General features: G+C 44.6%; 1 protein-coding gene across 1 annotated transcript in view; it reads left to right on the top strand.

Moving 5' to 3' along the window:
- LOC122811319 (MOB kinase activator 1A) overlaps positions 1–25,397 on the top strand; it is a 782,470-nt gene that overhangs the window by 312,519 nt on the left and 444,554 nt on the right. The window contains exon 2 of the mRNA XM_044083085.1: positions 22,926–23,092. Within this exon, the coding sequence (XP_043939020.1) occupies positions 22,926–23,092 (167 nt within the window). The remainder of the gene's footprint in view (positions 1–22,925; positions 23,093–25,397) is intronic.

Genomic DNA, 25,397 nt, shown 5'->3' with positions numbered 1-25,397 from the left:
GGCTCTGCTCTAGGTCTCTTTTCTGGAGGTTGAGAGGCCCTGTCTGGGTGAGATTGGGATCCCCTTATTAAAGAGATGAGATCCTCTGCCAGAGTAAGCATTTGGGAACTGGAACTGGGCCTGTGAGAGGGGGGCTTAACAGGCACAGACTTAGCAGTTTTGGCTGCTTTAGCCCTGGCAAAGGCCTTTATAGACATGGCTGCGGGAGGCCTAGCAGCACCACATGCTGGGGTAGAGACATCCAAAGGGATGGTGTCCGATAATTCTTGAGAAACCACAGTAGTAGGCAAAACTTCAGAGGCCGATTCAACTAGGGTAGAAGGGGCCTCGGTAGTAGTCATGGACTCGGCTGAAGATTGAACCGTTTGCTCGGTTTCGGCCGAAACCGAGACACTCGCGGTTTGCTTAACCGTGGTTTCGGCCGAAACCACGGACCGTGAGTGTCGGTCCTTTCTTTGCTTAATTTGAGAAGTCGGAGGATCCGACGGCATAATGTACGCAAAATCTGAGCCGAAAAACTGTTCAGCAAACTCCGACCGACACCTAAGCGTTCGTCGGTTGAAGGAAGCACAGGCTAAACAAGCTGCTACGTCGTGGTCTGGGCCTAACCAAGGTAAGCAGTAAGAGTGGAAATCTTTATGAGGTATTTCTTTCCCACAAGTTAAACAGTTATTCACTTTTTCTGACATCGGCTGAGGCAAGAAAGAGTCCCCAAAGGGGTACTTAGCTTTTTAGAAGTCTTCGAAGTAGTATTCGGTAGTAGTAATCTCTGGATCTGACCGACCGGCACTTGCGAACAGCTTCTGCTGCGGGCGCCACGCGGCAAGAAAGACTGGGGAAAATGGCGTCGGCTGATGCCTTTATACCCGAAGACCAGCAGTGATGACGTCGGGTGAAGTGCGACACCAGCCGAGGCCAGACCCAGACTTTGGAATCCAGCCGACCGAAGGGCTGCCTGACGACAGGACAACCCATTTGTAAGGACTGCAGATGCATCCTTGAAGGACATCTGGAACTTTCAACATGTTGATGCACAAATGGGGGAGCCCAGATATAGGCCTGTTTGCCTCCCCCAGAACTACCAATTGGACAAATTCTGCGCAAGGACTCCCCACAAACAAGCTTGGAAATGGATGCCCTGCCCTTCAACTGGAAAAATCTATCCATTTATGCCTTTCCTCTGCCTCTCCTCTCCAAAGTACTACTAAAGATCAAACAGGACACACCAAGGACGATACTGATTGCACCAGATTTGCCACGCCAACACTGGTACCCCTTCTTGCGCAGTGTGTCACTGCTGGCACCATGGCACCTTCCTTAGACCCCTACCCTGCTGTCCCAGTAGGAGGGCCAGATTCTGCATCCTCAGCTTCAAACCCTGAACCTGGCAGTTTGGCTAATTGTTTGACCTCTCAGTTACCATTCCTCAGTAAACAAGTGTTGGATGTCATTTTGGAGGCAAGGAGGCCTAGTACTAGAAAATCTGATGCTGTAAAATGGAAAAGATTCTGTTCCTGGAACCCAACTCAAGAGGTGGGCACAGCAGTGCCCAGTTTACCTCAGATTTTCCAATACTTAACTGAGATGCTTCACAAGGACCTTTCTTTTTCCTCCATCAAAATTCATGCCTTGGCCATTTCAGCTCATTACAACACAGAACCCACCCTTCTTATGTCATCCACTGCTCAAGCAGTTCTCAAAGGGGCCAAAAACTTAAGACCACCCAGGAGAACCCCAACTCCATCTTGGGACCTTAACTTTGTATTTGAAAAACTCACTCTACCTCCTTTTGAGCCAGCTGCAAGTGCAGAGTTAAAATTCCGTTCTTGGAAAACAGCCTTCCTTTTAGCAGTCACTTCAGCAAGAAGGGTATCTGAAAACAGGCCCTTATGGCAGTGGAGCCTTTCATCATCTTTCATGCGGACAGGGTGTCACTCGGGACCAACCCCTACTTTATGCCCATGGTAGTATCCAGTGCGGCTCTTAATCGGTCCATTAATTTGCCAACCTTCTTTTCTAATCCACAGAACAAAGGAGAACGGATACTGCACTCTTTAGATGTGCACAGACGACTTAGATTTTACTTGGACAGGACTACACCTCAAAGGAAATCTGAACAACTGCTGGTGGCATTTGCTGCAGGGGCAGAGGGGAATGCCGTTTCAAAGCAAACCATTTCTAAATGGATAGGCCATTGCGTTCATTTCTGCTATAAGCACCATGGAAAACTTATCCCACAGGAGACCAGAGCACACTCGACCAGGGTTAAATCTACCTCTACAGCCTTTCTCAGAGGTGTCCCTATCAGGAACATCCTAGAAGCTGCTATCTGGAGTTCTGTACATACTTTCACCAAGCATTACCATTTGCCTATTTTCTCTAAATCCAGAGCTGGTTTTGCCATTGCAGTCTTGCAGGGCCTTATAGCTGGTCATAATGCTATTTAAATTACTTCTTCCATCCTTAGCTTAGGGAATCTACTCAAATGTGATGACTGCAACAGTGAATACATTTGAAAATCTTCATTTATGGTAAATGTACACAACTGTAATGTTTCTTTGGAGTATCTCTGAGTCTGGCCTGAAGAAAATCCTTCGGTTCTATTGGTGCATTAGTCTGAAGAGAGGGCGAAGGCCTTGAAGTGAGTTCCAAAGTGCAAGCCGTAACAATGGAAGCTGGTGCCTGCGTACTGGCTCCGGACCCAACTGAGACAGAGACAGACGAAGGCTCGTTAGACGATGTCGTTTTCTGAGGCCTACAGGACTCCGAAAGGGTCTCCGTAGAGGCCTGCGAAGTACTAGTCTGTTATTAGAGCCCATTCCACTAGGGCAGCCTCTACTTCCACAGCATTCCTTAGAGGAGAACCCACCAAGGACATCCTGGAAGCTGTCACATGTACTTTAGTCCACACCTTCACCAAACATTACCATCTGAACCTATTCTCAAAAGCTAGGGCTGGGTTTACTTGTGCAATTCTGCAGGACATGCTCACCCAGTTTTAAGTTTCTATTAACCTTCCACCCTTCTCCTTAGCTTTTGGAATCTTCCTAATGTTTAGGACTGGAGCAGTGAAGACACTCTAACATCTACATTTATGGTAAGTGTACACAACTGTACTTCTCTCTTGTCTGATGCAAAGTGAATAATCACGTTCCAGAAGTACTGTGCTATCCCCACATTTTAATACTTTCCCCTTCTGCTGCAGTTTTGTCAGGAGCAACTTCTTTGCTGGTAAGACTGCATATTTTTATAGGTCTTGGCTGCATTTCCGTGGCAAGATTTGGGCGTGTACACATGATAAAAAGATACTGTAAAGGTGCATGATTAAGTGCTTTGTCCTGCACCTCTGCAGTGTAATTTTGACTGATTCTGAAGTTGGTGTAGTTTCTGCTCTTACTGGCACTGGTTTCCACTGTGTTAATTGTACATGTGATGTGTCCTCTTGATTTAAAAAAAAAAAATCCTGCTGTGGGACAGCAGTCATGCTGCTTATTTGTAGTTTCTTAAATGTAATGCAGTCTTTTCTTACCAGTTTCTATGATATAGTATAAATTTTGATGTTAAGTTGTCAATCTCGCCTTCATTCTTGCTGGATGGGTTCGGAGCCGATCCTCAGCTCCCAATCGGCCTATACTAAAGCTCGAGAGCTATTTTTACCGGCTCGAGGCTACCCTGTATCCCACAATGCTAGGCGCTAACTACCCAGATCTCGTTTGCGCTTCAGCTACGAGGTTGCGTTTTTGCTGGATCTCAGGTTAGATTTATAAAAATCTCTTCTGGTAAGGTTTTTTTCTTCCCTTTGGTAGTAATAGTTTTTCTATTAGATCCACTTTACCCCTCTAGTGTATCCCCACCTTAGATAATTCCCTTTCGGGTTTGTTTCTAACTACTTCTCGTTACCTACCCCACTCCGTAGATTACTAGGCCTTCGGGCTAATTTTTAGTTTAAATCGTAGCTTAATCTTAAGTTTAATTTAGTTAAATTTAGTTTAAAATTCTGTATTTGTCAGTCTAAATAGTCTCAGTCTTTGTGTGTGCGTGTGTGACTAGACTGAGTAAGTTTGAGTGTGGATGGGTGTTTTGTGTGTGTGTGACTTGTCATCCCTATCATGATTTATAAGGATTCCAGGGTTTCAGGCTTCAAGAAGTGTGACTCGTGCTGTCAGAAGATGTCTCTGACAGACGGTCACACTTCTTGTGTTTATTGCCTGGGCCCTCTGCACCTGCAGGACTCTTGTTTTGTCTGCCATGCATTCAGTCCAAGAGTCCTGCAGGAACACAGAAATGAGCTTATTTTACAAGGCTTGTTGAAACCCGAAGGTTCCCCGACCAAGTCTTTGGGCAAACCTTCGAAGCCCACAAAACCGTCGGCTCCAAGAACCGAGCCTTTGACCAGTGGTGCTCTTAGTGCTCCTACGTCTTCTCCAGCTGGAGCCGATGCTCCCAAGACTCAGTCGGCTCCGATCGTTGCATCGGAACTGTCTGGGAGCCGTAAGCGCTCCAGGTCTCCTTCTTTGGATTCAGTCCATTCGGCTCAGAGATCTCCTTTGCTTTCGGAGCGGAGCCATCGGTCCCATTCCTCTTGGTCTTCCAGGCTTTCGGAACACGACCTCGAGAGGGTGGTTAGCAGACTCCATAAGTCACAAGCACTGGCACAGATGCTTCAGAGCCCTTCTCAACAGACAGCGGCTATCCCCATTCTATCGTTGATTCCTCCTCTGACTCTTCCTCTGAGCTCGGAGCTGGAGTTCGTGGGAGCCGGGACCGTCGACACGTCTGAGCCGATACCACACCTTTTGGCTCCGTCGTTGGCTCCGATCTCTTCCATGGTTCCATCCTTGGAGGGATCTGGGCGCTGGGACTCCCTCGTCGGCTCCGAGGGGGGCGAGTGGCATGGGACCCTTGTCTGACCCCGTTCTCCCTCTCGGAGCCTCGGCGCAGGTGCGTTTGGCCCCGACATCGGCCTCGGAGCCGTCCCTCTCAGTGCCGGGAGGGGTCCTTTTCTCTTCAGAGCGGGGACCTTCTTCCCTGCCTGATAGGGGTGCCTTTGAGGTCATGAGGAGTGTGCTGGCCCCTGTGCCTGCTCCTCGGTCAGCTCCCTCAGCTCCTCCCATTGTTGTGCCTGCTACGGTCTCTACCCATCCTCCCGACCCCGACCGCAGAGATCCAACACCTCAGGTGCCTCCATTGGGAGCATCCTCCTCTTCTGAGGCCTCCCCTGATCCGTCAGGGGAGCCTCCTCGAAAAAGGAAATGCAAGAGGAAGCATGTGGACTCTCTTGAGTCAATCACATCCGATACTGACTTGGATGAGTCGGAAGGGTCCCCACGGTCCCCCTCTGAGGATGTCTCTTTTTCTGACATCCTTGAGATCCTCAAGCAGAGGGGGAACTGGTCTACCCTCAATCCTTCCGAGGATGAGTCTGTTTACCTAGAGGCTTTTGGTTCTCGCCCTTCTACCTCCTGGGTGTCTCCGCCCTTTGACCCCCTCATTTAAGTGGTGGCGCGGAAGGCATGGACGACCCCTGACATGATGGAACCTACCCCACGGAGGCCTTCAAAATTTATCACAGCCCCTTCTGATAAGCAGTTTTTAACCAAGGGTGTCCCTGTTGATGCCATGGTGGTGATGGCGGCCACTAAGAAGGAACTGGCTGATCCTTCAGTACCGATCCATCCTCATAATAAGGAATCTACGACTATGGATAGGTACGGCAAGCGGATGTTTTCTTCAGCAACCTTTACCATGCGGTCGCTGAATTACTTATGTCATTTCACCCGCCTTCAAAGAGACATGCTCAAAGAAATGGGTGATACTTTACAGGATCCAACAGCTGCAGGGTCTCAAGACAGTCAGCTCCCAGCTGGCAACCCTGAACTCGATTGTTAACTCCTCCATGCGGCTTATTTCCTACGCGGCCGATGGGGCGAGTAGGGCTGCAGGCACAGGCGTGGCCTTAAGGCGTCACGCCTGGATGCGGCTTTGTAATTTTGCTGACCCCTTCAGGGCGTCCTTCACTAACTCCCCCTTTGATGGTTCGGCGTTGTTCGGACCTCAAGTGAAGGATACTTTGACCAGATGCGAACAGGATGGCAAGACTCTCTCTCTCTGCCGTGGGAGTCTGTTTTTCCACCCCATCTAGACCATATCCTAAGGGTCAGAAGGGTGGAAAAATGTGGTTTCGCAAACCACAGGGAGTCGTGCCTGATGCATGAGGTGAGTTCCCCTCTAGAGGCAGGGGGAGGAACAATAACAGACACCACCCTAGCGGCAGAGGGGGTCCGCAGAATCAGGGTAGCAGAGAAGCTGTCTCTGGCCAGTCCTTCCATCATCCTTGAGATGCTGCCCAACTGTCCGCCTTCGGAGGCATTTGGGGGAAGATTATCACTGTACCCAGAAGCCTGGCTTTCCCTCACCCAAGACAGATGGGTACGGTCAATCATATCGGCGGGTTACGAAATTCCCTTTGCCCGCACCCCAACACAGCCAAAAAGATCCCTTCCAGATGTTCCACCCAGTCTAAGGGAACATGCAGTATTAGAAATCTCAAAACTGCTAAGAAAAAAAGCCATCCAACCAGTCCCAGCAGACCAGCAAGGATCCGGAATCTACTCCAAGTTCTTTTTGGTACCAAAAAAGACAGGGGACTGGAGACCAATTTTGGATCTCAGCAGGCTAAACAGGTCTGTCCAAAGAACGAAGTTCCGGATGGTCACGCTACAGTCCATTCTACCCTTTTTGGGCCAGGACAATTGGATGTGCTCTCTAGACCTTCAGGATGCGTACTACCTCATCAAGATGCACAGGCGCTCCAGGAGGTTTCTCCGCTTCCGGCTGGGGGCCAGTCACTATCAGTTCAGGGCCCTGCCCTTTGGTCTCGCTACAGCCCCCCCGAGTGTTCACCAAATGCATGGCAGAGGTCATGGCTCCTCTGAGACGTCAAGGATTCCAGGTGTTTCCATATCTGGACGACTGGCTCCTTACCGCCACCACCAGGCGTCAACTTCTTCAGTCCAGAGATTACACCATTCAAACTTGCAAAGAGCTAGGTATCTCCATATATTTCGAAAAGTCTGCCTTGTCAGTCAATTACTTTCATAGGCGCCATATTGGACACAGCCGAACTGTCCGCAAAACTAACCGCACAGAGAATTTCAGATATTTGCACACACGTTCACATCCTTCTTCAGAGCAACAGAATCCAGGCCAGGTTTGTACTGAAGACTTTAGGTCTCATGGCAGCAGCCATTACTTAACTTCCCCTAGCTCGCTTTCACATGCGGATCCTTCAGTGGATGCTCTTCCCCTAGCTCGCTTTCACATGCGGATACTTCAGTGGATGCTCTTTTCCCAGTGGTCTTTTCAACAGCTTCCAATGTCACACAGCATTTTAATCACCCAATCATGCAAGAAACACCTGTCTTGGTGGATGGTCTCCCTTCAAGTCATTCAGGGCAGACCCTTTGTCCCCCCCCCCCCAGGTTGTTACGGTGACAATGGACGCCTCCCTAATCGGGTGGGGGGGGGGCATTTTCAGGGCAGGACAGTCCAGGGCACATGGCAACCTTTCGAGTGCCACCTGCACATAAATGTCCTGGAGATGAGAGCAGTACTTCTAGCGTTGCAAGCCCTTCAGGACTCTCTTCCCATAGGGACTATTGCAGTTCAGACGGACAATATGTCCGTAGTGTGGTACATCAACAAGCAGGGCGGAACCAAGTCCTACCCCTTGTGTCGAGAAGCACTCAAACTTTGGCAGTGGGCGATCTCTTCTCAGCGGTTTCTGATAGCAACACATATCCCTGGGAAGTCCAACGTAATAGCGGACAGGCTGAGCAGAGCCATTCTCATGCTGCACGAGTGGTCTCTCAAGCATTCAGTAGTGGAAGAGATTTTCCAAAGATGGGGTCAGCCTTGCTGCGATCTTTTCGCAACACCACAAAACAGCAAGTGCCACAACTTCTTCGCACTCTCCTCTCTTCCCGGTCACCCCCCAGAGATGCTGTAGTCCACGATTGGCCCCGGGGTCTTCTGTACGCTTTTCCCCCTTTCCATTAATCACACAGCTGATTCAGAAAACTACCACATTGAGATCCACAATGATCCTCATTGCCCCTTACTGGCCTCGACAAATCTGGTTTCCGTTCCTGCATCGTTACCTCTTGGAGCAGTCCTGGCATCTGGACCTATTGCCAGACCTCTTGACCAATCAGTCGGGCGAGCTGCACCACTCCCTCCTCCCTCTCAACCTCACAGCTTGGTTGCTCCACTTCCAACCTTAGCCAGGCTTCCCTTTATTTCCCATTCGGTGCGTGACATCATTCTAGCTTCCCACAAATCTTCTACCAGGAGGATTTATGCTAGCAAATGGAAATGTTTCTCCTTCTGGGCAGAGACTAGAAACATGGATCCTTTCACGGCACCTATCCAATCAGTCTTAGATTTCTTGGCTGAACTTTTTCAGGTTCTTCTTCGTCCACTATCAGAGTTCAGTTAGCGGCCATTTCAAATTTTCATGTTGGCCCGTTAGACTCCACTGTTATGTCCCATAAACTTTGTAAAGCCTTCCTTAAAGGTATCTTTTTACTTAAGCCCCCAATCAGAGATCCCCCACCACAGTGGGATTTGAATCTGGTTTTACCCTCTTTGATTCTCCCTCCTTTTGAACCTGCGGCTTCCTGTTCCTTGAAGTTACTCTCATGGAAAACTCTATTTCTAGTGGCCATAACTTCTGCGAGGAGAGTCTCAGCTTCACGCCCTTTGCGTTCGTCCTCCTTTTCTGGTTTTTCATAAAGATAGAGTATCCTTCAGAACTAACCCATCTTTTTTACCCAAGATATCTTCTGAGGCAAATCTAAACCAGACTATCAATTTCCCAGTTTTCTTCCCTAATTACGCCAACAGAGCGGAACAAAAGTTGCATTTTTTGGATGTTCATCAACTCCATTACTACCTGGATAGAACCAAGCAAGTTAGGAAATCTGCGCGGCTCTTCCTGTCTTATGCGGAAGGGAAGAAAGGCCTTCCAGTTTCCAAAGTAACCCTTTCCAGATGGTTGGCCTCTGATTACTTTCATCTATGAACTGAGGAGTCAAGAACTTCCTTCAAAACAGAGCCCACTCAACTAGAGCCTTAGCTACGTCAATAGCTTTTCAGGCTAGGTTACCTATAGACTCCATTTGCGCGGCAGCCACATGGGCCTCTCCTCATACCTTTATTTCTCATTACAAACTGGACAATGGCCTCCAGAAGCCAAGCTAACTTTGGTTCCACCGTCCTCAAGAGTCTGTTCCGATGAGCCATCCAGGGCTGAGGTGCTAGGGATGCGGTCTCATCCAGCAAGAATGAAGGCGAGATTGACAACTTAACATTGAAAAGTTATGTACCTACCATATAACGTTCCATGTTAGTTGTCGTCTTCTCGCCTTCTTTCTTGCGTCCCACCCTCCAACCCCCTAGCCTGGACAGACCGAAAGGATCTTTCTGGGCCTTCTTTCATCCCAGCTTGGACTCCCATGGTTGCCCTTTTTCTGGGTATGTTATATATATATATAGGTATTCCTTTTTCTCCTTTGTTCTGGGATCAGAACTGCTATGGTGTTGTCTATCAAACGAGATCTGGATAGTTAGCGCCTAGCATTGTGGGATACAGGGTAGCCTCGAGCCGGTAAAAATAGCTCTCGAGCTTTAGTATAGGCCGAGTCGGAGCAGAGGATCGCCTCGAACCCATCCAACAAGAAAGAAGGTGAGAAAAAGGCAACTAACATGGAACGTTATGGTAGGTACATAACTTCTCATTTGCTTGTATTTTAACACAGTTTTAAACCTCTTCTTGAGAAGCCCCATGCTTTGCAAGTTTTGTTTTCAAATCTGTCATTGATTTTTACAATGTTGTTGGTTTATCTGAGTAGCTTTTTAAAGCTATGTCTGTTTTTCCAGGCTTTATTTGACTCTATATAGTTATTTAGTGTTTGACCTGAGTGTATTTGATGTATTTTTCCTCTAGATTACTGGAAGCTGTCTCGTGTACTAAATCTGAAACTTGGAACTTTTTGTGTTGAACGGCTTCAAGATTCTTATCAGGCAGAGAGAGCCTTTTCTTATTTTCCTGGTTGATTGCCCGTTACTTTCCCCAGATTTCTTCTTTGCTAACATCCTGGTAGTACAGTTACTAGTCGGTCAATGACAGTTCCCCAATTGATGAGTTTTAAGTGGCTTATTTTCAAGCTGGGAGAGTTGTAATTTACATGTTGATAATATGCATCCATTTTGGAAGAACCGGAAGAAAAATGTTCTTGTAAGAGTACATGTTTCATATTGAAGGGGTGTCTATTGTTCTAGAATTATTTATTCTCAGTCTGACTTTAAAAGCAGTTATAAAAAAAAGCACTTGCAAAAAATCTAAAGATAAAACTGCAAAAATCAATGACAGATCTGAAAACAAGATTGGCTAAGCATGATGCTTCTCAAGAATAGCTGAAGGGTTAAAAGACCCAGCAAACAACATTTATACTTCATCATAGCAACTGGTAGGAAATAAAACTACAAATAAATTAGTAGTTTGTTGATGCCTATGATGCAGGATGGAATAGGTTAGTGTAGGTTTACTATCAGATGTTCAACATAACATTGTTCGAATGTACAGATGTCCGAACCAGGTGTTCGGAAATCTGTACACCAAACAGTGTAAATGTCAAACCGAGCATTTCAGTGCAGTCTAATTTCGAAAATGTCGACTACACTGAAATGCTCCTATCCACCCAACAGTACTACAACTGTTTTTTTGCAGGGGGGCTGGAACCATAAAGCGAGGGGAGAGGGGAGCCCCCTCCCCACTTTTGCAGATCATCCTACCTCCCAACTGTCCTGAATTATATGTTGATATCATCGCATGGCACATGTATTTCCGGGTTTCAAATGCTTTTGCGAGCAAGAACAAAAAAGTACAGTTGTATACACTTACCATAAATGTAGATGTTGGAGAGTATTCACTGTTGCAGTCCTCACATATGGGGTTATCCGGCTCTTGGTAACACTCAGTCGGCCCGAATACCACAGTCCTTTGAATATGATGTCGGCTGACACCGGTTGTAATACTGATGTCAGTGCGTCAAGTATAAAGGGAAGCAGCCGACGCCATTTCCTCAGTTTTTCTTGCCGTAACTGTCAGGAGCCCACAAAAGAAGACTAATCTAGGAATGGTAGCACCCTGGACACATGTCAAACAAAAAATAAAAATCCAAAGTCTGTGCCTTAGGAAAAAAGGGGAAATGGAGGTTGGGAAACCATGACTGCAACAGTGAATACACTCTCTAACATCTACATTTATGGTAAGTGTACACAACTGTATTATGTTCTTCGTGTTTCACTGTTGCAGTCCTCACATATGGGTCAATTCCCAAAGCCCAGTAACAAGACAAAGGGGGAGGACGGATCACAGATTAAGGGTTGGTAAGGAGGCCCTGCAAAACTTCAGAGGTAAAACCAGCCCAGGATTGAGAAAACAAAGGTAGATTGTAATGCTTTGTGAAAGTATGGACAGAAGACCAAGTAGCTGCTTCTAGAATGTCCTTAATAGGCACACCTCTCAGGATGCAGAGGCTGCTGTAGTAGAATGGGTCCTAATACCCTGAGGGGGAACCTTACCGTGCTGCAGGTAACAAAAGTGAATACAATGAGCAATCCATTTGGAGATGGTTTGTTTTGAAATAGCTTTACCCTGAGCCCCAGGAGCAAAACTAACCAGTAACTGTTAAGATTTTAGAAAGGATTTAGTCCTAAGTAAAATCTCAGCTGTCTGTGCACATCAAGAGAGTGCAGAATCCTTTCCCCTTTATTTTGGGGAATGTTGAAAAATGTAGGCAGGTGAATAGACTGGTTAAGGGTTACACTGGAAACTACCTTAGGCATAAAGGAGGGACTGGTTCTCAGAGAAACCCGATCTGAGTGAAAAATAATGAAAGGTTCTGCTGCCATTAAGGCTTGCAGCTCAGATACCCTTCTAGCTGAAGTAATAGCTAAAAGGAAAGCAGTCTTCCAGCATAGAAACTTCAAATCTGCAGAGGCAGCTGATTCAAAGGGAGGCAGAGTAAGTTTTTTCAGAACAAAATTAAGATCCCAAGCAGGAGTAGGAGCTCTTCTGGGAGGTCTAAGATTACTAGCTCCCCTCAGGAACCGTTTCATCAAGGGGTGAGAAAAAATGGGTTGCTCAAAAGAACAATGAGCCGAAATAGCTGAAGCGTGAATTTTGATTGAAGAAAAATAAAGTCCACCATTAAGCAATCCTGCTATGTAGTCAAGAATGAGTGAAGGATGAGAAGAGTCTTCTTTAGCTAGCATCCAGGAACAAAATCTCTTCATTTATCTGCTTAGGATTTTCTTGTGCTAGGCCTCTTGGCCTCATGAAGAACTTTAACCACCTGTTGGGAAAGATTTAAGGTATTAGCCAGGTAGTTAAATGCAGAGCTTGAAGATGAGTGTGAAGAACTTTTCCCCTCCCTGAACCAACAGATCTGGTACCAGGGGAAGATGCCAAGGCTGAGCCTGGGAAAGGCTGAGAAGTAGGGGATACCAATGCTGCCTGGGCCAATCTGGAGCTGTCAGAATAGCCTTTGGTTTTTCATCCCTTATCTTTAGCAGCACACTGGGAAGAAGAGGCAGAGGAGGGAATGCATAAACTGAAAGATGTGTCCATGGGAAGGACGACGCATCTACCGTCCAAGTTTTGTTGTGAAACTCCCTGGTGCAGAAGGTTGGAAGGAGATGCAAGGCCTGCTGCACTGGTATCAATTCTTTTAAGTTTATGTGCAGATGAATTTGCTGGGTGCTACAAGTCCCCTGTATGCCCCTGCCCTCCAGATGAGCCCCCCATGCAATATCTGAGGCGTCTATGGTGAGAGTCTGGCTGTCAGGCGGTGGGTGGAAAGGCAGACCCTTTTTCTGAGAACAGGCTGTCGCCCACCAGAGGAACTCCATTTGTAGACAGGGAATCGAGGGAAGAATCAAGTCTAAGTCCTGTTTGTTGACACCAAAGGTTCTTGAGGTACTATTGAAGTTTTCTCATATGCAATCTTGCATATGGGATCATCAAAATACATGAAGCCATGAACCCCAGTGCTTGCAGGAACTGCTTTGCAGAGGGTCATGCTTGGCAAGTTCATGAAGTAAGTGGAAAGATTGTCTTGCTTCTGTTGAGGGAGGAATACCATCTGGGTGGCTGTATTCAGACTCGCTCCTAGGAAAACAATCTCGTTGAAGAAACCAACTTTGACTTCTTTTCATTGAGTGTAACCCAAAGAGGTGAGTGTTTTTCACAAAATCCAAATCCTTTTCTAATTGTTCTGGGGAGTTTGCTTGAATGAGACAGTAGTTCAGGTAAGGATAAATTTGAATGGGAGAGCCCAGATATAGACCAGTTTGCCTCTCCCCAGAACTACAAATTGGACATATTTTGCACAAGGACTCCCCACAAACAAGCCGGGAAAGTGGATGCTCTGTCCTTCAGCTGGAAAAACCTATCAGTCTATGCCTTTCCCCCACTGCCTCTGCTCTTCAAAGTACTACTAAAAGTCAAACAGGACAAACCAAGGATGATTTTGATTGCTCCAGACTGGCCGCACCAACACTGGTACCCCCTCCTGCGCAGTGTCACGGTTGTCTCCATGGCACCTGCCTCAGACTCCTTCCCTGCTGTCTCAGCAGGAGAACCAGATTCTGCACCCTCAGCTTCCAACACTGAACCTTGCAGCCTGGCTAATTACCTAATCTCTCCTTTACCATCCTTCAGTAAACCTGTGATGGTTATTTTAGAGGCAAGGAGGCCTAGTACTAGAAAATCTTATGCTGACAAATGGAAAAGATTCTGTGCCTGGAACCAATCTCAAGGGATGAGCACAGCAACACCCAATTTACCTCAGATTTTACAGTACTTAACTGAGATGCTTCACAAGGGCCTGACTTGTTTTTCCTCCAAACGTAATGACTGCATCAGTGAATAGACTCTAATATCTACTTTTATGGTAAGTATACACAACTGTACTTTTTCAGGAGTGGGAAAACAAAACATTTTATTCTAGCAAATTTCTAAGGTTATAAATTCAGTATTTGAAATGTGTCCCTATTTTGGGGCTGTATTCCCCCATTATTGGCTTTGTTCTGTATTTTTGTGCCAAGATGTTGAGAGCTATGGTGAGAAGTGAGAACTGAATTCACTAAATGATATGATAGCCATTTAAGTTTGTCTTCCTCTCTTTCAAGAAACTGCTGGTTTAGCTTAGTAGTGTGTTACTCTGACTGTAATGCACAGAGTTTTGGGTTCAAGACGTGGTAGTGAAATGCATGGTTGTAACACAACATTTATGCAAGCAACTTTCCAAAATTATACAAGCAATGTTTAAAATGTGTCCCTGGTTTTTGGCCTTTTGCCCCCCCCCCCTTGAAAATAAGTTCAAGAAGCTGTGCAACATGCCTGTGGCTTACACTACTGTGATTCTGTATTTATATATTGTGTGTAGGAGTAGACCATTATCATGGAAATGTTCTGAATAGGGCAGTTTTGTCATTATTGGTGCATGCATTTTGCTTCATTGCCTACTGGGAAAATGTTCAAACAATAAATTTAAAATGCAGTTGTGTGTGGAAGTAGACCTTTATGATGGAAATGTTCTGAATAAGGCAGTTTTGTCATTATTGGTTAATGCATTTTTGTTTCATTGCCTACTAGTAAAATGTTTGAACAATAAATTTAAAATGCACTCTAACGTAAGTCTAACACGTGTGCTGTATTATACAAGGAATATAATTTAATACAATCAGGATGATGAATCAAGGAACTGCGGTGGTGGTGCTGCGGTAGAAATGTCGCCTCACAGTACGATGTCCTGTTCGATTCTCAGCTTTGGCGTCTTCTGTGCGGAGACATGCGTGAATGGGCGTACCTTCTTTGAAGTTGTGCGTCAGGGCCGGCAACTTGGCATGTAAAAATCTACTGCCAATCATTAGCGGACCGGAGTTCCGCTGTGGTGATCCCTAACCGGGAAAAGCCAAAAGATACAACAGGAAGATGAATCAAGGAATGCATACATGTTTGCATGGCCCTAAAAATGTGTTTGAAAACAGCCCAGAGGAAAATGTGAAACTCTTGTTACCAAAGCAATGGACAAAGGTAAAACAGTTCACACCACATTACCTTGCCCTGGCCAAGCCTTTTGGCACAATCCCCTACTCTGGTGTAGTACAAAAGATGAATAATGTAGGAGTAAACACTTACATCACCAGCTGCATTGCCAACTTGGCTGACAGGATGTAGGAGATCAAAACAGGAAGAGACCAGTCACCAATGGAGTCCCCCAGGGTTCGGTACAGAGACTTTTTCTGTTTGGCATATACATCTCAAAAGTAAAAGGAAATGCCAGAGAGCTTTGGCCAGCTAAGTTTGAGATGACTGCAAGCTAGGAGAAGTTATTGAATCCCCAAATGACTTAACCATCATGCAGGAAGGGTTGTCCCAAGTAATTGGTGTCAAAATCATGACCATGCCCTCTGAGAACTGATCCAATTATATGGCATTTGGGAACTTGTATGTACAGTGACCTATCTTTTGACCAACATGCGCCCAGAGTCATAGGAAAGCCTTTCTGTATTACACAGCTTATAAACAAATTGATTGTGACTAGATTTAGAGATATTGTTGTGCCCCTTTACAAAGCTCTCATTGTGTCATTCATTTTGTATAATGCCCACTTTGGCATGTATCTGTCCAGCCCCATGCAACAATTGGAATCTCTTCAGAGGTACCTTACTAAAAGGGTACAAGTCCTTAACAATAGGTCTTGCATGGACCACCTCAAAGATTTATTATTGTACTCAGTATCCTATAGAGTGCTTAGCAGTGAAATGTCTGGCATATAAAGCATCTTCCGACATAATACAGATGGACCTACTGAACATCAGCAAGTCAAATGGCATCAGAAATACTCAGTCCAGGTATCTAAACTGAATGTTGTGGAGAGATGGATATAGATCACAGAGGCTACCACTGTTCTGGAACAGACTATCCATAAAAATAAAGCAAAGCTCATCCATCCATATTCAAATGCAACTTGGATCTTAGGATGAGTAATAGAAAATTGTACTCCTAGATTTCCCCTCATGCCACTAATGGATATAGGCAGTTCCTAAATGCCACATCCCTTGCATGGCCCCCTCAAATTATCTGTGGTATGATCACAGTTGTTCTCACTAGGGCTAATATACAATTATCAGCCATGGGGATAGCCAAGACCAATCAGAAAATGTTAATTCAAGCACCAAAAGGGAATTGGCGAAGCTTAAAATGTCCTCCCAAGTGAATCTATGTTGTGGTAGAAAATAGTTGTAAAAAAATTACCCTTTTTAGTTCACTAAGTGCCCCTGTCACCCTCCACCCCCCCCCCCCAGTTTTTAACAGCTTCCGGCGCCTATGCCTTCCACTCCCCATGTGGGGGGCTGCCCCCCACTTATTTATACAAACTTCGAGATCACCCTATAGCGAGGGTAAGGGTACATTTCCCCATCCCCACTATAGTGCAATCTGCACCACAGTGTTGGAGTGGACAACAGCGGTCATTCGCTCTGGTCAGCTACAACATTGTGGTGATCACCCTAACTGTTCTGCTATGTAGTTTCGAACCTTTCGACTAAAAGAAGCTGTATGTCCTCCTTGTGGTCACATGGGTTTCCTCCTGGTGCTTCGGTTTCCTCCCACATTCCAAAGGCCTGCAGTAGATGGAGTGAACACTCTAAATTGGCCGTAGGGGTGTGTGTGTGTGTCAGTGGTGCAAATGAACTACTGCAGCAGGGCTAGCCACTTGGTGGTGTAAACCTTGGCTCAAGATGTTTGTCACTGCGGAGATGACAGCCCAACCCCATGTGCAAAATGGGAAAAGGGTTGAGGATGGGTGGGTGAGGTCTGAAATTAAAATATCTGTCTTTATTTAGTGAATTCAGTCTTTATGGATTTGACAGAAAACCACACACGAGGAGCAGAACAAAAATATGAGGTGCAAATCTGGACAGTTGAGGGAGATGATTAGTAAAGGGTCCTGTGTAGACAATGGTAGTAAAAAATGAAATGGAACATATAACTGGCCAGATGTGAAGTAGTTTGTTTTGTATTGTTGGAAATGTTACTATGATTTAATGATGCAGTGTACTTGTGGTGATGGTAGCAAATTTTTTTTTTTTCTGATAGTTATGCTGCACTTGATTGAGATGTTCTTTGTGTTTCACTGTTGCAGTCATTACATTTGGGTAATCTTGCTGGCAGGTTGCCCTCAGTCTGCCTGAATTCCAAAGTCTTGGGTCCTGCGTCGGTTGCGGTCTTCTCTTCCATGACGTCAGGGGTATAAAACATGCAGCCGATGCCATTTTCTTCAGTCTTTCTTGCCGTGTGGTGCCCGAAGCAGAAACATTTCACAAGTGCCCGTCAGCCGACTGCTGAAATATTCGATTTTGAGTTTCAGAAACGAAGTCTTCACTAAAGCTAAGTACCCCATTGGGGAAACTTTTTTCTTGCTTTTTACCGATGTCAGAAAAAGTTAATTGTATTATGTGTGGGAAGCAAATACCTCATAAGGATTTCCATTTATAACTGTATTGCTTGCCTAGGTCCTGGTCACAACATGCCTGGCTGTCGGTTTTGTGCTAGATTTAACCAATGCAGTATTAAGCGTCGGTGTATTTTTGCATCTAAGTATTTTAGAAACTGATTTAACTATTCAGAAATGTCGTCGGATAGCAACCCGACTACCGGAGTACATAAACGCAAAGAAAAGGACAGAGAGGCAGTCGAGATCCAAAACCGACGAAGCTTCTCCTAAGCCAGTCGCCGGTACTCAGTGAGGCGCTTTCGCAGCCCCTGATACCCGCTACCATCAAGTCGCAGGCCTCTACCGAGACCCATGTGGAGTCCGGCATGCCACAAAATACTCAAGGTATTGGACCGACGGATGCATCTCCCTCTGATTGGTCCAGAGCCTCTGAGCAGGCACCAGGTTCTGAGGGTGTATTCAGACCTCAACCCTTCTATATCAAACCGACAAAAGCTGCAAAACCAAAGGCAAAGACATCATCTAAAACTAAAAACCGACGCCTGAGCCACGTGCACAGGCCTCTATGCCTAAAAAACAGATCAAAATGGCTGAAGACCTTATTACCTCGATCAGGTATACCCATCCCCCTCCAGATAAGAGGCCTAGGCAAGACACTGACTGTGAAGCTTCAGATCAGGTTTCTATTTCTTCTGATTCCTCTTCTAATCAGGAGTTGTCTTTACCTCCCTATGAGGATTGTGATGCTGAGGAGTCTATTCCATCTGCATCTCCTCCTGAGGGTTATTCATTTGGAGAAACCTTGCATACTTTGAGGGAGCATTTTCACTGGGAGAGTTGAGACTTCTGAGAATCAAAAAAGAGGCTCAGGGATTTCCTCCTTCTCCCTCACCACAAGCCTTTAGCCATTCCCCCTGTTTTAGACATTGTGGATGATGTGTTTTTGGAGTCAAGCCTGACCCCTGACTCCTTACCTCCGGCTCCCAGTTAGCCTGACTGATATTACAGGGTCCCTGACTCTCATAAATTTTTATTTAGAAACCCTGCTGCTGATCCTGAAACTATTTCACAGGATCCAAAGGGAGTTAAGGCCTCAACAGCAAAAAAAACCCTACCCCCTCCAACAGAGATTCAAGGGCACTGGACAGATGGGGGAAAAAAGGTTTATACATCTGCAACCTTGACAATCAGGGCCTTTAACTGTCAATTTCATATGCTTAAGTACCAACAACATGTTATGGGATTGCTGAAACAGAAAATTATATTGATTTCAGAATGTGCAGAAAATAAGGAATTGCAGTAATTATTGCATGCAGCTGAACAAGTTGGAAAGTACACTTTGCAATGTGGTTTTGATTCTTTAGAGGCCTGCTGCAGGGCCCAGTTACTGGATCTGTGATTAGGAGGCATGCCTGGTTAAAGGAACAAAATGTGCCTGATCATGTTAAAGCTAAATTGCTAGTTGCACCTTTACAGCATGATTCTCTGTTTGGTATTAAGGCAGAAGAGGTTTTAAAGAAAATGGAAGACAAAGCTAAGTCTGTGCAAACTGTTAAAGATTTCTTACAAGTGCAGCCACCTAGATTCAGTAGACACTGGCCTACAGAAAATTGGTCCTTTCCTGTGTCAGACAGAGCTCAAAGGGTCAAATCCAGACGCCCTAAAGGTACCAGGCTCAAGACTCATACAGGTCAAAGCAATGGGGCGCATCCACCTCCAAATCTGAAGGAGATAAAGCGCAGACCTCCAGAAAGCAATCCCAGTGATTTCCCTCTGCCTACACCAAGCACTTATCTTTTGGCAGCACCCATAGGGGGAAATTAACACTTTTTGCTCAAAATTGGCAGTTAATAACCCAGGACAAGTGACATCGTATCACAGGGATACAGACTCCATTTCCACATTCTGCCAGTGACAAATGGTTGGACAGATCTACCAAAAAAAACAATGGGCAGAGGCATAGAAACTGGTTGCGTCCCTCATGGATATGGGGGCCATTCAGACAGTACCAGAACAGGAAAAAGGACAAGGTTTTTACTCTACTGTTCTTGGTACCCAGAAAGGACAAGGCCTGGCAGCCAATACTGGATTTATCTATTTTGAACACAAACCTGGACATTCCAAAATTCAAAATGCTCACTTTGCAACAGCTTCTGCCCATGCTGTGCAAGAATGCTTGGCTGGTGACTTTAGACCTGAAAGAGGCATACCTGCATGTCCCAATAATAAGTCGTGCAGAAGATAGCTCAGATTCAAGGCTGGCTTAATGCATTACCAATTCTCTGCACTGCCCTTTGGCTTATCTACTGCGCCCAGGGTTTTTACAAAGTACGTGGCACCAGTAATTGCATTTTGCAGACAAAGTAGTATTCAAATATATCCTTACTTGGACAACTGTCTCATTCAAGCAGAGAACAAAGACACTCTTCTACGACACCTGGCGTTTGTGAAAAGGCTTATAACATGCCTAGGGTACACAATAAACGAAAAGAAATCACAACTGGTACCTTCTCAAAAGATAATATTCCTGGGTGCAAGCTTGAATACAACTGCTCAGATGGCTTACCTCACGCTAGACAAACAAAGGCAACTGACTACTTACTTCAAACTGATGGCAACAAAAACCCAGTCTTCTGCAAGAAAATTCTGCAGGCTCTGGGTTTCATGGCATCCTGTATCCTACTAATTCCATATGCAAGACTGCATATGAGGAAACTTCAGTGGTACCTAAAAGGTTTATGGAGTCAACATTCACACAGTCTGGAAACAATGATTCCTCTCATTCCCTGCCTGCAACAGGAGTTTCTATGGTGGGAAAAGGCCTGTCTCCAAAACGTGGAACGGCCCTTCACTCTACCCCCTGGCAGCCAAACCTTAACAGACGCATCAGATTATGCCTGGGGGGCCCACATGGCAGGAAGATGCATTCAGGGCATATGGGCACCATGTCAAATGCATCTACATATCAACCAGAAATGGATGTTAGCTGTTCAAACTGCCCTAACAACCTTCAAGGACTTACTTCATCCAGGACAACTACCGATATAGATGGACAACACCACAGTCATGTGGTATATAAAAAAGCAAGGGGGCACACGCACTCATACCCTCTTTGCAGATTAGCCATGGCACTGTGGGACGCAGCTTTGACCTACCAAATACATCTTCAAGCTCTATTCCTGCCAGGAAAACAAAACACTCTGGCAGACTATTTAAGCAGAAACCTTATGGATCCTCATGAGTGGAAACTAAATCCACAAGTCTTCAGCATAACAGAGAAATGGGGGAGCCCAAACATGGATCTATTTGCCTCTCCTCAAAATTATCAACTGAAAAGATTCTGCACAAGGACTTATCCCAAACAAGCATGGAAAGTGGACGCCCTATCCTTCAGTTGGAAAAGCCTGTCAGTTTACGCCTTTCTTCCTCTGCCTCTTCTACCCAAGGTCCTCCTAAAAGTCAGACAAGAGAAGCCAAAGATGATATTAATTGCCCTGGACTGGCCCCGCCAATACTGGTACCCAATCCTAAGGAACTTGCCTCAATACCCAGCTTGGACCTTGCCTCAAAAACCACAACTACTTTCCCAGCAAAACAGTCTGATCCTGCACAATCAACTACAGACTCTGACCTGGCAGCATGGTTAATCCTGTAATTATACAAATGACACCTCTCAGTAAAGCTGTGATGGATGTCATTTTGGAAGCCAGAAGGCCTAGTACTAGAAAATCTTATGCTGACAAATGGAAGAGATTCTGTGCTTGGAATCAAGCACAAGGAACTGATAGAGCAGAACCACATATTCCTCGGATATTACAATACTCAACTGAGATGCTTGACAAAGGCCTATCTTTCTCATCAATCAAAATCCATTCCTCTGCCATTTCGGCTCATTACAATACAGAGCCAGCAATCTTTTCTCATCCTTTACTAAAGCAGTATCTTAGAGGAGCCAAAAAATTAAGGCCTCCTAGATCATCACCATTACCTGCATGGGACCTCAATTAAGTGTTGGAAAAGCTCACCCTGCCTCCATTTGAACCAGCTGCTACCGCTGATATAAAGTTATTATCATGGAAGACCGCTCTGCTACTAGCAATTATTTCATCAAGAAGAGTTTGAGCTAGAGGCCCTCATGGCTGTAGAGCCTTTTATCATATTTTACCCAGATAGGATGTCTCTGAGGACAAATCCTACTTTTATGCCTAAGGTCGTTTCCAGTGTGGCTCTTAACCAAACAATTCATCTGCCAACTTTTTATCCAAATCTGCAGAACAAAGGGGAAAAAATTCTGCATTCCTTGGACGTACACAGACAGCTAAGATTCTACTTGAGCAGGACTAAAGCTCTAAGAAAAAACTGATCAATTACTCGTGTCCTATGCCGCAGGATCAGAAGGAAAGGCTATTTCAAAGCGGACAGTTTCAAAGTGGATAAGCTATTGCATCCATTTCTGCTACTTGTACCATGGCAAACCTGTGCCCAAGGGCATTAGATCTCACTCTACCAGGGCTGCAGCTACTTCAGCAGCCTTTCTCAGAGGAGTACCAACCAAGGACATTCTAGAGGCTGCTACTTGGAGTTCTGTTCACACCTTTACAAAGCATTACCATTTGCCTCTCTACTCCAAGTCCAGGGCAAGCTTTGCCGCTGCAGGGCCTTATAGCCTCACCAAATGCCGTTTAGCTCCAGCCTCCCAACCATAGCTTTGGGATCCTACCCAAATGTAATGACTGCAACTGTGAAACACGAAGAACATAGTACAGTTGTGTACACTAATCATAAATGTAGATGTAAGAGTGTATTCACTGTTGCAGTCCAGGTTACCCTCCCGCCATCCCCCTGTCATTCTACAGTTTATCTTTCCATCTCTATCTTCTACAACCTTTGTGGTGTATTTGCTTGTGGATGAAGGAGTATATATATCAATATTTATAATATTGCTACCTTTTTGGGGGCACCTGACATCGGGGGCAAGAAAAACTAAAGAAAATGGTGTTGGCTGCATGTTTTATACCCTTGACGACCTGACGTCATGGAAGAGAAGACAGCAACCGACACAGGACACAAGACTTTGGAATTCAGGCAGACTGAGGGCAACCTGCCAGCAGATTACCCAAATGTAATGCCTGCAACAGTGAATACACTCGAACATCTACATTTATGGTAAGTGTGCACAACTGTACTCTCAGTTTTACCATTTTAGCATCAGTTTTGTGCATTTGCTTTTTAGTGGGTGCTTGTTAACTCGCATGAATAATTTAAAATGAGGAATATGGAGGGGGATTTCCACATGTTGCTGACCCTCTTTATGATTCTTTTCTTTATTTCCAAAAGTGGCAGTCGATCTTCCAAAACTTTCAAACCAAAGAAGAACATTCCAGAAGGGTCTCATCAATATGAACTGTTGAAGCATGCAGAGGCAACACTAGGCAGTGGGAACCTTAGGCAGGCTGTGATGTTACCGGATGGTGAAGATCTTAATGAGTGGATTGCAGTCAACAGTAAGTTGCACAAATTTGTCAATTTAATTTTGAATATGAGACACTAATCTTGTGGTTTTGTATGGTCATTTAATGAAGTGTTGTAAAAGTGGCTTGGAATTTTGCTTGTTAATGAGGTGTGTACTGAAGGATTTGCTAATATGTTTGGTATGAGAGTACATACACGATTTTGTAACTTCATTTTTTCAAATTAGTGTGTGCTGAAGGCAACTTCAGCTTTAAAGCATCTGGAGCATTTCCCCCTAGGCCTCCGCTGAAAACAGGCTCTGGAACCTAGTCGGACATTCCCGGTCAACAAATGTTAAATAAAATAAATAAATAAAATAAAGTCAACATGGCTGTAATTTGATTTGCATCATGTTAAATGTATAGTAGCAGCGAAATTCAGTATGTAAACATTTTGTGGTATTCATGCCCTTTGAGAAAGGGATTGTAAAATTGATTTATTTTTATTCTGGTTTTGTTATTGGACTGCAGCATTGCCTGTGCTTTTTATTTTGGCTGTTTCGACTGTATTCCTCATTGGCATTAAGAGACTTTGTGATCGTCGGGCAAGAGTACAGAGCTATTTGTTGCAACTGGATTTTCCTCTGTCTGCAGCAGTTCTTACTGTTTTATCAGCTTCAGAGGTTGTTTGCCTATCAACCTCCTGCTCCTAAAATGTCTGCTAGGTTACGCTAAGTACCTTAGGCATGCACATATTTTTTTGTAAAATCCCAAATCGGATCCTGCAGTTATTTCCTAGTAAAGCTGTCTGCTGCTAAACATATCGTGAATGCTAGCCCAATTCCATCTGACAAGGATGGGAAGCATTTTGATAGATGTTTTATTCTTCTGTGACTTTAGCTTCCATATTTGTAAACTGCTAAGCTCGCATGTTAAAATTGTGTACTGGTTCTTTGGAGAACATGAGAAAAGTTAACTGTTAACCTCTAAAGACGGTAGGTTAAACATCTTTGAATTCCGTGGTTGTCAGTTCTTCTCAAGTAACCACTCCTATGCTCTTATGATTCTGCTTATGTAACCAATGCTACTCCTGGTTCAGTTATGAGATTTACTTGCTTACATTTTCAAAGCAAACTAAATGTTAAAGCTGATATTTTAAATTCTGCCTTGACAAAGATGTTCTGTTTGGCTGTTCTGCAGCTGAGGTTATTAAAATATTTGATGGAGGGAAATTGATTGAAGGGGGCTACCCACGTCTTTCAACCCTTATTTTCTAAGATCAGTAAAATCTTTCTAATTCAAAAAACTTTTTTTCAAGAAGCAAAATAAGCAGGCTCAGCATAGTTCAACCTAGTAGAATTTGTAAAAAGCCATGGCAGCAAGGATCAAAGAAGGTAAAGCCTCTTAGAGCCATGGACAGATTTCAAGAATTTTTTTCACAAAATAATTTTGGCTAGACTACAGAGCATGCAGCAAAAATGATTTTCTGCTGTACCATTGAAACTGGAAGGAATGGATTGCATCAGTTTTATAAAAGTACAAATAAGCAGCTGAACTGTTTCACAGCTGAATTTGTGAATTGAAAGGTCACGCTGCATGTATACTCCAAATCTGGATATCAAAAAGCAACCAAGACCTATAGTAATAAAGGTGTAGTCATACCAGTACAAAGAACTGCTTCTGTCAGAATTACTGCAGAAGAGAAAAATGTTAAAATTGTGGGGTACCAGCATACATGAGGCAGAAGAGAAGCAAGTTTATCCCTAAAATTCAATTTCCTATAAAGATACGTTATTAGAACATTTTTACCTGGAGAATCAAATGCAGAACAGACTGAGGAGGAAATAAGTTTATAAAGCAAAGAGTGAGCAAGCTGAAGGGGACACTGCTGCTTTTTCTTCTAACAAATGCAGAGCCCATAGAGAACTTGTCAGGGAAACCTTTTTCAGTGTTCCAAAGGAAAATGATTGCCGAACACAAAAAGCGTATGAGCTGACTGGAAGAATCAGGAATGCTTTGGATTTGAACTTGAGAATGTTGTTGGGTGGTCAAAATGATGAGGATGAAGACCAACAGTAATGTGAAAGTAGGAAATAACTGAAAGAAGCGTTGTCATTTCTGTAAGATGCATTTGAGATGCGAAAGCTCTGCTTCTGCAGGAAGTGGATAAAAAAAGATTGGATGTTTGCAGTGCTCAATTGGTGGAAGAACTCTAAAACGTAATTTCTAATTTGTCAATGTTAAGAATGATGTGATTCAACATGTAGTTGTAATAAAAAAAAAATTTTTTTGTTTTTGTAAAATAGATGTCTTTAAGTAAACTGCACATTAAATTGTAAGGTAGATGTTCATAGTGTTT

Source organism: Protopterus annectens, chromosome 9.part0 (genome assembly GCF_019279795.1).
Source record: "Protopterus annectens isolate FY-2018-M chromosome 9.part0, PAN1.0, whole genome shotgun sequence".
NCBI lineage: Eukaryota > Metazoa > Chordata > Ceratodontiformes > Protopteridae > Protopterus > Protopterus annectens.
Note: the sequence above shows the minus strand (reverse complement) of the source record. Positions and strands in the feature narration are given on the sequence as shown.